The sequence below is a fragment of the Canis lupus genome, chromosome 6 (genome assembly GCF_048164855.1).
Source record: "Canis lupus baileyi chromosome 6, mCanLup2.hap1, whole genome shotgun sequence".
Taxonomy (NCBI): Eukaryota; Metazoa; Chordata; class Mammalia; order Carnivora; family Canidae; genus Canis; species Canis lupus.
Genome location: NC_132843.1, coordinates 49,456,559 through 49,473,874, shown reverse-complemented (window position 1 = coordinate 49,473,874; position 17,316 = coordinate 49,456,559). Strand labels below are relative to the sequence as shown.

General features: G+C 36.2%; 1 protein-coding gene across 3 annotated transcripts in view; it reads left to right on the top strand.

The window, feature by feature from the left end:
• FMN2 (formin 2) overlaps positions 1-13,603 on the top strand; it is a 370,841-nt gene extending 357,238 nt beyond the window's left edge. For all 3 annotated transcript variants that reach the window (XM_072830426.1, XM_072830427.1, XM_072830431.1), the window contains 2 exons: positions 10,190-10,271; positions 12,057-13,603. In XM_072830426.1, the coding sequence (XP_072686527.1) occupies positions 10,190-10,271; positions 12,057-12,083 (109 nt within the window). In that variant the 3' untranslated portion in view covers positions 12,084-13,603. The remainder of the gene's footprint in view (positions 1-10,189; positions 10,272-12,056) is intronic.
• The last annotated feature ends 3,713 nt before the right edge of the window (positions 13,604-17,316 follow it).

Sequence of the window (17,316 nt, the reverse complement as noted above, 5' to 3'; positions counted from 1 at the left end):
AACATACTTGAAGAGTGTGTTGACTTCCCTGTCTTCAGAAATGTCTTTACTGAGTTAATAGTTTAAAATATATATTGAAGATTTGTGTAAAAAAAGCCTCTTCCTTCTGTATTTTTTAGGTTAGTACTGATTGCAATTCACATGCTTATTCAGAGAACTACATCAAAAATAATCTTCTAGAAATTAGAATCAAGAAAATGTGGTAGTAGCTTTGTTTTCTCCAGTCTTACACACTTTCCTTTTTCAAAGATGAACACTATAGCCTGTTGTGTTTCCACTGCTACTTTTCCTTGAGTAAAGTTCAAAATTTGTGCAATTATAGTACTTCTCCCCAGTATGTAATAAAATACATGTACCCATTTTTCTCAATAGTTTCTCTTCTCAAAAATCACGTTGAACTGCAACACTTTATATGTTCAGAGTTGTAAAAGATTCAGTCTTTAAGCATCAAATGCTTCTAAATATATAAATGATAAATATAAATTAATATAGCAAGTGGAAATATATAGGTATATGATAAATACATACATAGAAATAAATAGAAGATATCAATAGTTATGTATTTCATCTTACCTATGGATTTGGGTAGTAAAAGGCAAAGTTCAGTGGTTAAAACCAAACTGTGAAGGTTGATTTTCTTAGTTTGACTGGATTTGAACCACAGCCCTGCCACAAATTGGTATATGGCCCCAAGCAAGTAATTTGACCATTTTAGGTTTCAGTTTCCTCATTGTAGAAGTTGGGAAACAATAGTATCTACTCCATGGGATTATTATTCTCCTCTATTTAAAGGAGATAACATCTGTAAAACCCTTTTAGCCTAGTGCCAGGCATATAAGGAGTCCTTAGTAAGTGTTAGATGTTACTGTGATGAGCCAGATGCTGTGCTGGGCATGAGATATGAAAAGGAAAGACATTGCATTCTTTGACTTCAAGGAGCTTATATCATAGTGTCTTTTAAGACACTTACTCTGTGGAAGCTTTCTAAAAGGAAAGAGAAGTAAAATAGGAAGTAAAATGAACATTATCTACCCTAGTTTACTTCCCATTATGGGAATACCATTTTTTTTACAGTACTAATAGGTAGACATTAAGCCCATGATTTTGTACCCTTTCTAGTGGGAATGATATGGAAAGAGTGCAGACTCTGAAGTTGACCAAGTTATTCATTCCATTATCATGTGACCTCAAGAACCTCACTGAGTCCCAGGCTCCTCCTTTTCAGAAGAGCATAATGGCATCTCTCATGCTTGGTTGCCAGATGGTTGGATGAAGTGGTACACATGAACCACTCACTCACTCACACACTGTGTCTGGTACACCACTGGCTTACTGTAAATGTTCACTTTCTTCAAATAAAAAATCATCAACTTTTGGACATCTGTGATTGCTAAGACGGTTTATTAAAACAGTCTCTGTATAAATTTTACTAGTTAATTGTGCTTGATCCTCTTCAATGGGTTGCTTTGTAAAACAGGAACATAATCATATGTAATGACACCCTGTTATCTTTTTTTTAGTATATTTGACCATCATAAATTCATCTAAGTATCCAACTCCCTATCATTTCTCTTTCTAGTCTGCAGACATCCCATTAGAGATTCTTTAAATGTTTTGTTGAAAAGAAGATTTATTACATCTATGTCATTTATCTTTTGCTACTAACCTAAGGGCTAATAAGAGTTAGTAACATGATTTCATGTGGAATCCTTAAAGGCTCCTAATGATTCATATAATGTATATAAACTTAGTTTTTCTTTAAGATGGGAGAAAATGAATATGATATACTAAACTCTTTCATAAATTTTATGTACATTCGTTTAACTACACTGTTATTTATGGATGGAATTATAATAGTAAATCAGTAAACTCAAAGGTCAGGTCAAATAGAACTCTGCATAGCTTACTCAAAATGTGAATTGGACATCCAGACTCATTGCTGCGGAGTTCACTGGAAGAGGAAGGCAGAAACAAGAGATTTAAATCAAAGTCCTAGTTATTTGTCAAAATTTATCCCTGTGATTTTTTTTAGCTTACTTTTAATTTCCCTGTTCATCATCATTTATTCATTTAGTCAGTTACTTTTCAAACATCTAGTGAATACTTACCTGTATCAGCTTTATTATTATCCATGGGAATGTAAAAATGAATGTACATGATCCCTAATCTACAGGACTTACTATTCAGCAAAGCAAAAGACAGATATATGAATAGCTGTAAGTCTTTAAAATAAGCCTTCCTAGACGGTCAGATATACTTTCTATAGGAAGACTTTTTTGAGCTTAACTTGAAGGAGCCATGGAAGGAGGAGAAAAAAATGGGTAGACCCAGAGGAACAGTTTTAGCAAAGACCTCCCATTGGAGTGGGGAGTGTTTCTGCATGGTTGGAACCAAAGGAACATTGTAGAGACTAAGGAGAAATTAGGTTAGTTGCAAATGGCCTTGAATACCATTACTAAGAAACTTAAACTATTTTCTTGGCAAATGAATAAGTGGCTCAGATGATTCCCATGTTTTGGACATTTGTAAAGGATGGATTAGACCAGTGTGAATGCCATTCAAGCAGTGGTCTAGACATAAGGAGAAGCTTGAAAAACAATCAGGTACAGTGGAATTTAGCTTGGGACAGATTTAAAAATCATTACTAAGGAATCATTAGTAACAGAACTTGTTAACCATTTGCATATATATGGAGGGCTGGTGAGGAGGGAGAGAAAGGATTCAGAGGATGAATGGTTATGGATGGTTATATTCTTAACCAAGGAGGACCAGGTAAGGGAGGAAAGAAAAATGTCCACTGGTATCTGGAGCTCAGGGGAAAGATCAGAACTAGAGGTATGGATCTGAAAGTCTTCATTACAGTTGGAATTATAAAGTAGAGATTGCCTATAGATACCACAGAGTCAAGATTAGACCCTGGGTAAGGGAGAGAAGTTTAACAAATAAGCACCAAAAGAGATTGAGGAAGCATGTCCAAAAAAATACTTGGAAAACTCAGAAAGTCTTCAAGGACAAAGAATAAGAGAATTTTAAAATTAGGGACTAGTTAACCACTTCAGAGTGATTATCGTGGTGGAGGAGGTAAGAACTAGAAAGTGCTAGTGGGCTTGCCAGTTAGGAAAGGATTGACAACTTTTATTCCACAGAAGGGCTAATATGAATGACGATTTGTGTTTGTTGGGGAGAGGGGTGTTTTGTTTGCTTTGAAATGAGAGCATAGTGGCAGACATCGATGGCCATCTTTTGTTATCTATTACCATTCCAAAACTATAGGAAAGTTTTTTTTCTGAGGTAGCTCATCCATGTTCTACATTTTTAGAATCTTAGACAGTCACCAAAGAGATTTAGACCATAGGGATCGATTTGATTGGTTGAATATGTTTTCTTCTGAATAAATGGTGCATCTCTTTTTACTCACATATACCTCTAGGAAACACTGATGAACCTCATTCTGCTTATTGGCTTTATGTATATATTTGCAGTTTTTAAAACATAAACAGAGAACGTGTATTTTGTCATGGAATCCTAGATTTTACACCATGTATATTTCTCAAAATTCAGCTACTGTCATTGATAGAAGTGGCCTGCATGCACCATGTCTTACCGTGATATGAGTACAGTACCATGTGTGAGGCATCTGTGCCAACCCCTTCTTCAGCTCATACTGAGCTGTTCTCTTGTTACATCAAAGAAACTGAAAGGTATTCTTAAAGCTTGGTTTTCTTGAGTCAAGGGCAATTTTGTGTTCATTCTGATTGTTCTCCATAATTGTTTGAGGTAACAAGTATAATGTTCTCTCTGAAAAGTCTGAGATTGTCAATAATAACATTCAGAAATTCATATATGCCTGAGAAAACTGAAGTTCTTTTTACTTGAGGATAACGATAAGTGGCATTTCTGGTTGATTGTTCCCATTATATTGTCAGGGGCTTTGTGGTACTTTTGTGTGTGTATTTTAGATCATTAGTTATACAGGAGAGAAGATAGACAGGAGTAACCTCCCCCAGATCTACCTTTAATTCCAGAAGGCATCTAATACCTATTTCTGTCTTTTACCTGGAGGGAGAGAGACCCACAACTTTAAAGCTGGCACTCCTAACCAGCCTTTGTCTAAAGGCTGCCTGCCTTCTCTGTGTGTATATATGTGTGTCTTTTCCCCCCGTTCTCTTAAAAAAATTGTAAATTTGTTGGCAGACATGATGGTGTTGTATTTCAGTGAAGTACATTGTGAATTGGTAATAATGATAATTATGTCTACTCTTAGCTTATTAATCTGTGTATCAAGACCTCCAACATGTGACATCCCAGCGCCAGGCTGTGCTTAAATCTCTTGCAGGCTGTAGGCTCCAGTAAGGAATCAGGCTACTCCCAGCAAGTCTCATTGGAGCCAGCAGGAAATGAATCCGTCTGCCACAGATACTTATTTAGACCAAATTATTAATGTTTAGTGGCAGAAAAGTGACTCCCTTTCTCCTTCGATTGAATGATGAGAGCGTATCTGTTTTCTTGATAAGATTGTGGCCAGCCTGGCTTTTGCTCTAGAAGGTAGATAAAAATTATTCTGCCTGCAGGCCTCAGGGATGTCTGGTTTCTTTTCTCTGTTTCTCTGCCAGAGTGTATCTCCCTTATTCATCTCACAAACTGTCTTTAAACTTAATCACACTGAACTTTTTGTATATGTTTGCCTGACAATAAATGGGTCTGGGGATGGGGGGAAACGTGCAGAAAAAAATACATCTTTATTAGGAGAGAAATAAGAAACCACTCTCTCTGTTTAGAATAACCCTTAGGTCAAATGTGTCCGGTTATATTAAGGACAAAATTTGAGAAACTTTTCATTTGTTTTTAAAAATACCCAAATAAAAATAATAATTGGAATGCAAATTAGTTTCAGGAAATTCTGTAATTAAAAAGTATTTTTTTTCATTCTACCATCTACCTCTGCCTTGTCTCTAATATAGACTTTAAAAACATTTTCATTGTCCTGGGCAAATTTTCTATGCTTCATAACTTCTGAGTTCATAATTCTTTAAAAGCAAATGAAGATGTTACAACTTAGGGTATTTGCATAGAAGGAATAAAAGAATCCTATGGATGTATTAATATGTATTTTTCTTTTTTACGTTATATTTACAACTTTATTTTTTTAGAAAATAAATTTAATGTAAAGTTTTTTAAGTAAGCTTAAATTTAAGCTTTAGTACTTAAAGATGTTTTGTTTTTCTCAGTCGGTTTGCCCTGGACTGAGAAAACAGTTTCAACTGAGGGATAATCTCAGAGTCCTGTTCCTCACCAAATGCTTCCCTCCCTATCCTGTAGGTGGTTCTCTGATGCATCACAAAATCTGTCATTACCAATTAATGATGTCACACTTCTTTACCTTGATAAGCTTGAATTTCAGATTTTACCTTGATTCCAGCATTACTTTCCATCTTTGTGGACAACCCACTGAGTAAGCAGGTTGGGTGGTACAATATGGTGACATGGTCCTAAAATCTTATACTCCTAGACATTTAGAGCAGTAAAGCCCTGCCTATCTGTAAGTCAGAATTCTGGCCTCCCCAGCCTTCCAGACACAGTTGGGAACTCTGAAGTATGTGGGAGGTATGCGGCGTAAGGGAGAAGCCCCTGTGGCAGCTGGAAGTACTGCCTCCAGGTCCAGGAACTCTATTCGTTTAGCTAGAATTGAACTCAGTCTTACTGCTCTAATTTGAAGCCTATTTAAATTAGCTCTGTTATCTGGTTTTCCTGTCTAGAGAAGATAGAAGTTATTAGAAGAAGATAAAGTCTCTACTCAAGGCAGGCATACTGGCACCAGCAAGATGAGAGCACAACTTGCTGTGTTAGCCAGAAACACAAACCTTAACAAGTGGACACAAAGCAAAGCCAAGTCAGTGTTAAATCCATGCAGGGGCAAGCCACGATGTATGTATGTATCTTAGGAGGCCGTGAGCATAGCCCTGTATCAGCACATTACAGCAGTGACGAAGGCTGGGACAAGCATGGGCCATCAGGTATGAGGTAAATTGTTCTAGTTATTAAAGAGAAAAGTTTTATTTTTTTCAGAAAAACTTTATTCAAAATTGGTTATACAGAGTTGGCCCTTAAGTGGACCAAGTTTCTATTTTCTGGGAATCACGCAGTGATTCCTGTCACTCTTCCCAATTGTTGTCTGAATGAAACCTTTCTTGTGACAAAAATTGTTTTGTTCAAATTAGTCTCCTACTCTGTTTGCCGAACCTGATTCCATATATGTCTTCTGGTTATTTCCTATAATTAAATTCTCCCTTAAAAATAAAGAATGCCTCGTTTTCTGATTACATTTGGTCTTCCATGTAAGGGATAAGTACACATGTTTGATATTTATTCAGCATAGTTTTGTTTTGGAAGTTCTGTAGTCAATAGAAGCTATGACGGTGAAATATTAACATAAACATCAAATTTTATAGCCATTATATACTGCTCAGTATCCTTTTCCTTCTCTTCTAAAAGGTAATGCTATATTTCCTTTTATTTTATTTTATTTTATTTTTTTGGTAATGCTGTATTTCTTGTTTTCTAATCCCTGCTTTTTTGTGTTGTTGTTTTTCCAAGACCACTAAAAATGATGAATGAAGAATTTTCATTATCATATGGTTTGTTTTTTGCTCATGTTTTCTTTCTGTAATCTAGATTGCTGATTGGAAGTTGCAACTGTTAAGTAAGCCTATCAAAGATGTCATCTGAAATTTTTTACTTCCCTTTTTAGTTCTCTGAGAGGGTGAAATCGTGATTTATAAATGCCCTGGCAGTCTCCTTTGTGTGAAGGCAGCCAGATTCAAAAGAACATGTCTTCATGAATCAAGCATTAGAGCTTTGTCTGCATACCATCCATAGCCCTCACCCTAAATGGAGTTTAAACTCAAGTGCCGACGACATTTGGAAGCCAAGGACTTTCTTCTTCCACCTAGCCTTTGTTTCCTCTCTCTCCTTTCTCTCTTTATAAAGTATCATTCGTCTTTTTACTCCCCACCTCCTTTCCAAGCAGGACGTGGTGGCCATTTTTACTTCTTGTTTGAAATGTTATCACCACCATGCTTTTTCACTTAAGGCCTAGTGATGTCTAGTTATGAGATATACATCTTTTTCCTACTCAGTTTAAGAAATTTTCAGTGTGATTGAATGAGGGGTGAGGCAGGAGGGAAGGAGGATGGAACATGTACAAGTAGTTACTCAATAGGCCTAACTTGGACGAGCCAGCTGACGAGCCCGCCACGCTCGCCCAGATGGAGAGCGAGCAGGAGACACTCATATGGACAGCTGCCTCGGCCCCCTCCTTCCCGGCTTCTCCCTCGTTATGCTTCTTATTTCTGCCAACTCTGGCAGCGTATCTCACCTCCAGGGACACATTCTTTTTTCCTGCCTAAAGTGTGGAAAAAATTTCTTGTTGTCAGAGTTTTGTTGAAATAAAATTGGCATTTGTAAGAAGCCACATTTGCTGGGAAGCTTAGGAGGGGCACTAGCACAAAGTGCTGAAGTGAGCAAGATCTCAGGGTGTGGGCTGGGACCCGGTGTGCACTGGAAGGAGAGAGGGGTGAGGAAACACAGTGGTCGGGGCTCAGTGCAGCTGCCCAGTCCAGGCTTCAGGGGAATACCTCGGGGCTGGGGCAAGCAGTGTGGCCTACAGGCTGTCTTCATCATGTCCTCTAGTTAGGAACTACTTAGAAACATACCCCTCTCCCCAACCCACCCCCCACCGGGGACTGCACCAGAGTAAAACAGATCCAGAAAATTGCATTTTAACACATGCTCCATGCTTGTGCTTCCAAATCCAAAGAACAGCTCCTTGAGGTTCTGGCGCTTAGTTTCTCAGCTCCTCACATCATTTATTTGTGCCTGTCTTGAGGTGCCTAGGATGCAGTGACTGACTCACCTCAGCCATGGGCATCAGAACCCGGAGCATAAAGCCAGCCAGCTCTCTAGCACTGGCCTCTAGGGTAATGGAGATCCTATGGCAGCACAGGCCAGAAGTGTGTATGTTCTGCTATACTCCTTGTCTTACTTGGCCTTTGCACGTATCATCCTGTATTATTCTTCATCCTCTGTCCCATTTCCCCTTCCAAGGAAAGTATGAGCAGTTAAGATTTCTCTTTGAAGCAAGGCTCAGCTGTCAACCTGCTCCAGAAAGATTTTCACAACCTCTACCCTCCTGGGACACAGCTGGACCTCTCCAAACCTAGGTGGTGCTTAATGCACATTTCATATTTACTTGCTTGTGTGTGTAGCTCTCTTATTAGACATTGAATGTAATTGTCCTTATAAAACAGCCGAGCCCAGTGCCTGACCTGGAGTTACTGCTCCATAAATGATCGAAGGAGTAAGCTAGATCTTGTGAGGGTTCCTTGACGCACATTCTCTTTTGCTTTTGTCATCTCTACTGTAAGGAATGGCTGAATTTCTTTTTGCGTAAAAAATTAAATCTGTTTGTATTAGATTTGTCTCCCTGTGATCCTTAGAAAAAATGTGTTTTAAAAACAAAATAAATATGATGGTGAGAAAATTAAGATGCTTTGGTGATCTAAATACTTGTAAAGTATATTTTTTTAAATAAATGTTATAAAATACTTTAGAGTTCCAAGTAAAGTTAAGAGGGGATCTACTGGATTTTGGCTAAGTGCTTAAAAAAAAGGTTTTTTAATTCCCTGTCCAAATATTTCAACTTAAATTTACTGGTAGCTATTCCAGAGGAAGATGGTAACTCTGCAATCCTTTGTTTGTTGTAAAGAAAATGTCTTTGTCTTCAAATGTTTGGAGGAAGGATTAAAGGCAATTTATGGCTTGGGTAGAAAGTAATAAAAGTAGTAACAATGAAGTGTCTTCTAAATTGTCATCATTTTCTGGAATTACTAACAATATCAACTCAGCAGGCATTTTATGTCCAGAAGGAATTACTTTCATTTGTTATGTTTTAATGTAAACTCTAGTATCAGTCTTATAGCTGCTGTGCTGGATCATTTGCTTCATTCCACTGTTTCAAAACAGGATTCATTCAGTTGTAGGGCAGAGGAATTCTTGACCATAGGGCTTAAAAAAATATATTTATAGTTCATTTCTTTCAGGAAATAAGCTTCAAGATCTATATAAAAAGTCTTTTATTAAGATAAGTCATGGCCTTTTTAGTTTCTCTAGGAATACTCCATTTTTAATTCCCAAGGGAAATTGTAATAATAAATAAATTAACCTGGCAGGTTATTTTCCTTTTTATGGCACCCCTTTTTACTAATATAATCCTAGTTTACAGATTCCTTACCATTTGTTTAATTAAAACAATCACATATACTTTATAGCATTTTACAAATTATAAATTACTTTTTAAATAAAAATTTTGTGATCTTTGCAACAATTCTGTGTAGTAATAATAATAGTGCCTTTATATATTATTAAGCCCTTTTAGTATTTCAGGGAATACAAGAGTTGGTGGTATCAGGACATTACCCAAAATCAAATAGCAGATCTAGAATGTAATGGAGAACTTACCTCCAAATAACACCTCTTAACTGTTCCTCTGGTAAATTCAATGCTGTTTTCTTTGGGATGTGTTTTTAAAAAGAAATGTCAAAACATTATTATTGCACACACTCTATTTTCTGTTTTCAAATAAATGATTGGTTGTTGCTTAATGAAGCTCAATTTTTTAAAACCTGCCTAGGGATTTACTGCTGATGACTTTTATGCATGGGTAAGTATGATGTGGAAAGTGAATCTGAAATAATTTTAAATAAGCATATGAGTTTTTCGATAATACTGTTTAATTATTTTAATGTTTCAGATTTATGTAATGGTTGCCGATCCTGTTTAATGGAGCCACTCTCAGTACCCTCACCTGAAAATGAGCGCTATTTCCTTTAATATACATGAGACTCCTTTAATATAAGATGAAATGTAGATAATTAAATTTTTTAATGTGTTTGTATAACATTCTTTTTGACATCCTTTGATTCCAAGGTGAGAACCCCTGAATGAGTTAGTCTCTAGCTCTAATATTCAGTGTTTTTGAATTACATGTTAATAATGTTCCTGTGTATACGTTATTATTTTCTCCAATAATTCAAATTCTGAATGAGTTGATAACTTGCTCACCTACCATAAGGTGGCTTGCAGTGATCTGTATAGGTCTTTGTTTAAATACATGTGTCTTCTCTCCACCCAGGGTAAAAGAAGCCGAAGAGGTGTGTAGACAGAAAAAGGGAAAATCACTTTATAAAATAAAACCAAGACATGACTCTGGAATTGTAAGTATTTAACTCTTCTCTTTTTAACTTGTGATTTGCTTTGACTTTTAAACACTGTCTTCACAATATATACAAACTCACATAATAATGTTTTAATTGTTTTTCTCCTAAGTGTGAATGAAATGCTCTGACTGAAGGATCTCCTTTTCTTTATGCCTTTAATCAGGCCTAAAAGGCTAGGAGAATCTCAGTATCTAGTACCTGAAGCTTAAGAATAAAGACAAATCTACTAAGGGAATGCGATACCTGGATATGTGTGTGTTGGCAGGGGTTGGGGGGCAGTTTCTCACTTTCTCCATTACATAAGCATCACCAGCACAGGGCTGCATTTGAATCCAGAGTGGCTGTTATTGGGTTAGCACCAATGGGATCTAAAACATGATGGAAAATGCCAAGTGTGGTATTGTCCTTTGCTCAGACCAGGGAGCTCAGACCTGGCTTGAACCCATCAGTGGCTCTAGAGAATTGGCTGTTTGACAGCTGTCAGCCAGTAGACTGAGTTTAACAAACTAATCTAAGATTCCTCCTTGCCCACTTCTTTAAAATGCCATATCGTGCACCCTAGAAGCCAAGGCTTGGTAAAAATAATGAGTTTTCCCTTGTGACACTGTCAATATTGTTTTGAATGTTTTGAGAGTTTATCACGATACCACAAGAATAAGTAAATGATGCTGTTTTAAAAGTTGGGTTGGGCTTTAAAAGAGGAACATTTTGAATCAGATTAGTCTAATTGTGGTGTAAATGGTAAAGATATCAAAATACCCAGATTGAAATTTGAGTAAACTGTGATTAAACCCTATTTATGTTAGGGTTTTAGGAACCCTAAATGTTAGGAAGTATATCCTCATTTAAAAGATATTTTTCCTTTAGTTTCTCTACATCATAGTCTTCTCTAATAGTAAGTATTATATTATGATTTAGTTTATTTTCTTTTTGATTAAAGTACAACCTTAGGATGCATTGAATGAGGAGGAATAATTATTAATTAACCTCAATCAGGCCATTATAAGGATAGAAAAGAATTAAATCATTAACCATGAAATGAAGCAGCCAGTTCAATTTTCATATTTTTGTATTTATGCATAGAATTGAGAATGAGAAAGATGAGTTGCCATGTTTTCATGTTGGTTAGAAGCTAAATTTTTAAAGGTTTTTTTGTTTTGTTTTGTTTTTTTTTTCTAAAAAACATTTGGTGATTTGGCTGGTGAAAAATCTTTTTTTTTTTTTTTAAGATTTTATTTATTTATTTAAGAGAGAGAGAGCACAAGTAGAGAGGATAAGAAGCAGGGAGCCTGATGTAGGGTTTGATCCCAGGACCCTGGAATCATGACTGTGCCAAAGGGAGACACTTAATTGATTGAGCCACCCAGACCACCTTTGACTGGTGAAAATTGTTAAAGATAAAACAGATTTTACTTATATCTTTTTCCTTTATGGGTTGGTGGATCTTTTTTTTTTAAAAAAAAAAAAAAGATTTTATTTATTTATGCATGAGAGACAGAGAGAGAGAGAGAGAGAGAGGCAGAGACACAGGCAGAGGGAGAAGCAGGCTCCATGCAGGAAGCCCGACATGGGACTTGATCCCGGGTCTCCAGGATCCCACCCTGGGCTGAAGTCGGCGCTAAACCGCTGAGCTACCAGGGCTGCCCGGTTGGTGGATCTTTAACCTCTTCCCAGAGAATTTGATCCAAATGAAAAGATCTTGTTTGGGCTATTCTAAACTCCGTACATTTTTTAAAGTTCTTCTTACTAACTATAACTCTTATCTGGTGCATTTATTTTCAGAAAGCAAAGATAAGCATGAAAACCTGAACAATGAAAAGCAGAATGAATATGAGTCACTGCAACCACTTCCACAAAATTCAGCTGACCTGAGGGCGGGAAGGAAACTACATCATTTTGTTCATTTTTCCTCTTGACCTCTTGCATAATCTTTGTGTTTTCTAGACAGTTCACTGATTGTTGAATTTTACTGTACATTCATAAAAATGCAAAATCAGTAGACCAGTGGAGAATTTGACACCTTTTCTTTTTTGTAAAGTTTATGGTATTATATTGATAGACCAAAACAGCATGTATAAGAGGCAATATTTGCATTAATGCTGAACATGCTAAATGTTAACCTAAAATTTACTTTTGTGAGAATATTCCTTATCCCAGCAAAACACTTTACTTTCTACTGACAACCAGTACTCCATGTCACTGCATTTAGATTTATGGTTAAAATGTTATTTCTAGTGAATTGTTTGTATCAGTTTCATGTCTACATATAAATTTTCTATTTTAAAATTTAAGTACCATTTATATATCATGATCAAGGCTTTCCCAACTCTTGGGTTGCTCTCCATAACTATATATTTGTGAAAGAAGATTATCATTTTTTACTCAAGTCAGATAATGAATAGAAGAAATATAGCAAAAGGAAAACCCATTCCTATAAATCATCTAATATAGGCAGGAATTAGAGTTTTAAGTTTAATGAGGGCTTTTATCAGCCCTGTGTTCTTTGAGACTCTACATAAAGCTTATCTTCAGCTAAAGTAAGTTAAACTAAAGGTGTGCCTCTCTAACTTTACTATTGGCCTTCACAAATAAAACATGACTCAATATTTTGAAGGAATTGAAATAAATGATGCTCATAAAATTGCCAAACATAACTAATTGTTGGCCAAAAAAGGGAAAAAAGTAACTTTTTGGATGGATTGGCATCTGTTAATTAAACATACCTGCCTGACTATTTTTACATGATTGGATTATCTTTATATGTTATAGCAGGTGACTAAAAGCTGTAAAATGAGTATGTAATGATTTGTTATCTGAAGGAGCATAGGAAAGGACTTTATTTTATTTCACGTTGAGGGGTAAAAAAGTAAATCTCCCACTCTTTGTGAGAGTATGTTAAAGTCATCTCATGATGCATTGTGATGGTTTTGTCTAATATTAATAGATGGGGTTCCGTAAGATTCTTTTTAATGATATTTGTTGGCACTTATGGTCATTGATAAAAGGGGAGAATTTCTTGCTATTGGAAACCAATTATGGAAAGGAACTTAAAGAAAATGTTCTGAATCATAACTCTGTTTGCATTTATGTGAAATATGGTCTCTTACCTTTTAGTTTGTAGTTTAAGTGCAAAGAAAGAGTAGTGGATTTTGTTTGTTTTGTAGTCTTCCTGTCTCCTTCAGTCCCTCCAATGTGTATATTACCATTCTTCACTGAAATAATAGGGCATTTAACAAAGATCGCTATGTGCAATACTGTATTTAGTGTTTCTATTTCGATTTTTCTAGGATGTTAATTTATATGAAAATAAAATGAATAATAAAATTAGAGTTCTGTGCCTGTTGTGTGTGTATTGCCTAAGGATACTTGCAAAATGTAGTCACCATATTTAACACTGGAGGAAAATAAGTTAGACTCTTTGAAGTTTTTTTTTAAGTTCTTATTTCAAGTATAACAGTTGTTAGTAGTTGAGTATTTGAAAAAAATTGAAATGCTTCTTATTCAATCTTAAGGAAGAAGTACTTCCCACTTATGAGCAGAAATATATTAATATTTGAGAAATCCTTTTTCCAAAAGTTAAAAGTTAGATGCAAAAATTCATTGGATATAGATTAAGTGGTGAAGGGCTATTGGGGAAAAAGGGGAAAATTATGGTGCAGATGTGATGTACATAGAAGAGGAAATAGAAGAAAACTAAGCACTCTGCTAATGGAGAAGCATGAAAAGAGTTTTCTTACTTCATAAGGTAAGCTTTGTATGTAGGTCTGATCATTTTTCAATATAAACTCTTTTATCAGCTGTACATTGGCTTATCTACTGTGTCAAGAAGGCATGGTGCTATTAATGTCTCAAAGATCTTCAGCAAGCTGGGAGGAGGGGAAGAGTATAAAGCAACAATTATGTTCACTGTAATGTCTAATTCAGAGAGCACAAAAAGCTGAGGTGCCTGGCTGGCTCAGTTGGTAGAGCATGCGACCCTTGATCTCAGGATCATAAGTTCAAGCCCCATGTTGGTAGTGGAGTCTACTTTTAAAAAATGATGAACAAGAGCACAAAAAGCTAAATCTAGAGGGATGAGTGGGTATTAGGCAAGTGAAGGGAGGAGAAGAGAAATCTGCAAATGGAAAGATAGTGCTCAAAGGCATAGAAAGCATCATTTCTTTTAGGAGTTGTACCTAATTCAAATTAGAGGGAGGGAGCAGAGCATAAAATTCAAGAAAGAATGGCAAAAGATGTTGCTAGAGACAGGAAAAACATTTATAGTAAAACAAATTTTATAGTAGAATTTTATGACAACTTGGGGTCAAGAGGATCTTAGAGTTATCTATGCCCTTGCTACTCATAGTAGGGCAGTGAATCAGCAGCATTGACATCACCTGAGAGCTTGTTTGAAACACAGTCTTAAAAGTTTTCCTAATGGAAAAAAAAAAAAAGTTTTCCTAATGGTTGGTAAGGAGGGGATGATGATGCACTTCTGAGAGAGGTAGCAAGCTGAGAAAAAAAAGCATGGAAAACAGGTGCAAAATAGTCTGCCACACCTGTAGTAGAATTAGTTCTACACCAAGAATAAGAAGAAACTGTATGGAAAAAAAAAAAAGGAAAAAAGTATGTAGTACATTGTGGAACTAATAAGTTATTTGAAAGTGGTAACATGAACTGGTTTTGATATAATAAGCACTATTCTGGTACCAGTGTTGAGAAATATAAGTCCAGAGGCCAGAACAACTTTAAAGAAACTATTGCAACTCAAAGGAAGAAATAGGACTTGATAAAAGTAGTAGAGATAGAAACTTGGTGCTGAAGAAAAGATATGTTAAGGAGATAAAATATATATGAGAACTTCTTAAAACTTTATATGTGAAAAACAGGAAAGCATATTGAACTTAAGATGACAGTCTGGTTTCTTGACTGGGTTATTTGGCAAACTATATAGCTTTGTGCATCAACAAAGGTGATAGGAGGAGATGCTTCAGTCCAGTTTCTTCAAAAATGTCAGTGCCTCAGAGATACCTCTGATAAGCCTAACAAGAAAAGCAACTCTCAAGTCTTTATCTCCTTAAATCTGCTTCATTTTCTTCAGAACACCTGATATTAAGGAGTTATATAGTTATTCATATATAGTCTGTCACCCACTCAAGTTTAAATCCAGAAAGACAGAGACTTTTTTCCTTTAGGACTAAATCTGTAACATTAAAAGCACTATGTGGCACTCAGTAAAAATGTATTGATTTAATAAATAAATAGAGGAAGAGAAGGGAAAAGTTCAGATCTGAAAGGGAATGAAGAATCCATAATGTGTGCTGGACATGCAGTAATATTTCTAGTAGCTGGAAAATATTGATGAACTCATGAGGGAGGTTTAATCCTGGAGAATTTCAGGTAAGAGCCATCTATATTTGGGTGATAAGTTGAAATCAGGTAGATTGTTAAAATTGTCTTGGAAACCTAGAACAAATTTTTTTAAAAAATCACTGAGATGAGGTTGAAACCAGTGTTTAAAAGAAAAACAGAAATAGGTCATAAGAGGAACCTCAGGAAGATTAACCAGGGAATTAAAAGCAGAGAACCACAAGGTAGTATTGCAGAAGCCAAAGTAAACAACACGTCAAAAAGAAACACTTTCCATGGTCACCATCCTTTTGCCCTTCAAACATACAACCATTGTAAATAACAAATGTAATAAAAAATATATAATGGATTGACTTATTCAACATTTTGTTTAAAACTGCTTTAGAGAAGCAGTGTAGAAAAGAGATTTAAAAAACCAACAAAACACATGGGTTCTGGAGTTCTACTCCTGGTATGACTGTGTAAGCTTCTAAGATGCCAATCCTCCCCCAGACAGTAACTGGAACCTCTGAACAAATTATAAAAGCAATCACTCGGAGGCCCTGGATAGTGAACAAAGGAGGTAGGTTCTGGGGCACAGAGAAGATGGAACCTTAAGACAAGGGCCTAAGAGAAAGCGTCAGTAATAGTACTGCACTCAGCGGCTAAAAACTCCCAAACAGGCAGTCTTTTTGGCCAGATGACATCATCTTTAAAGTCCTGGGAGTAGGGGGTGGGGAGAGGCCCTGTCGACCAGAATTCTTTTTTTTTTTTTAAGATTTTATTTATTTATTCATGAGAGTCACAGAGAGAGAGAGAGAGGCAGAGACACAGGCAGAGGGAGAAGCAGGCTCCATGCAGGGAGCCTGATGCGGGACTCGATCCCAGGATCATGCCCTGGGCCGAAGGCAGGCACTAAACCGCTGAGCCACCCAGGGATCCCCAGTAGTTTTCTTATAAATTCAAGTATCTTTACTTTACCTTCAGTGGTGAAGTCTGTTTTCATGGGAAATAGAATTCTGGAGGGATCCCTCTCTCTCTTGACTCTCATGAATAAATAAAATCTTAAAAAAAAAAAAAACCTACTATTTGTTACAAGTAGAACTGTACTACAAGAACACTGAAATAAGTTTAAGTTGAGGGAAAATGATACCAAAAGAAAATGTGCATCTTTAAGAAGGAACAAGCATTGGAAATAATAAATGCCTAGGAAAATATGAGACTAGTCCTTTTGCTTTTATTTTAAATACGGCTTAAAGCAAAAAATACATAACATTTTGTTGAAGAGTTTATAACGTATTTAATATAGTGCATAAGGCAATTTCAAAGGATGTCAAGGATGAGGGAATAAATTGCAAAATTTCTGTATTTCACATGGACTGGTAAAATATTAATTCCAGGGATGCCAGAGTGGTTCAGTGGTTGAGCATCTCCCTTTGGCTCAGATCGTGATCCTGGGGTCCTGGGATGGAGCTCCACATCCAGCTCCCTGCAGGGAGCCTGCTTCTCCCCTCTGCCTGTCTCTGCCTCTCACGAATAGATAAATGGAATCTTAAAAAAAAAAATCAGTTCCAAATAGACTGAAAAGGTAAGGATATACACTCTCAGAATGTATAGTGTAACCTTTAGTGCAGCCACTAAAATGTAAGGGAAAGAAGTATAGCTAAAGAGCCGACAGGTACATTGAAATGGAATTCAAAATATACTTGAATAC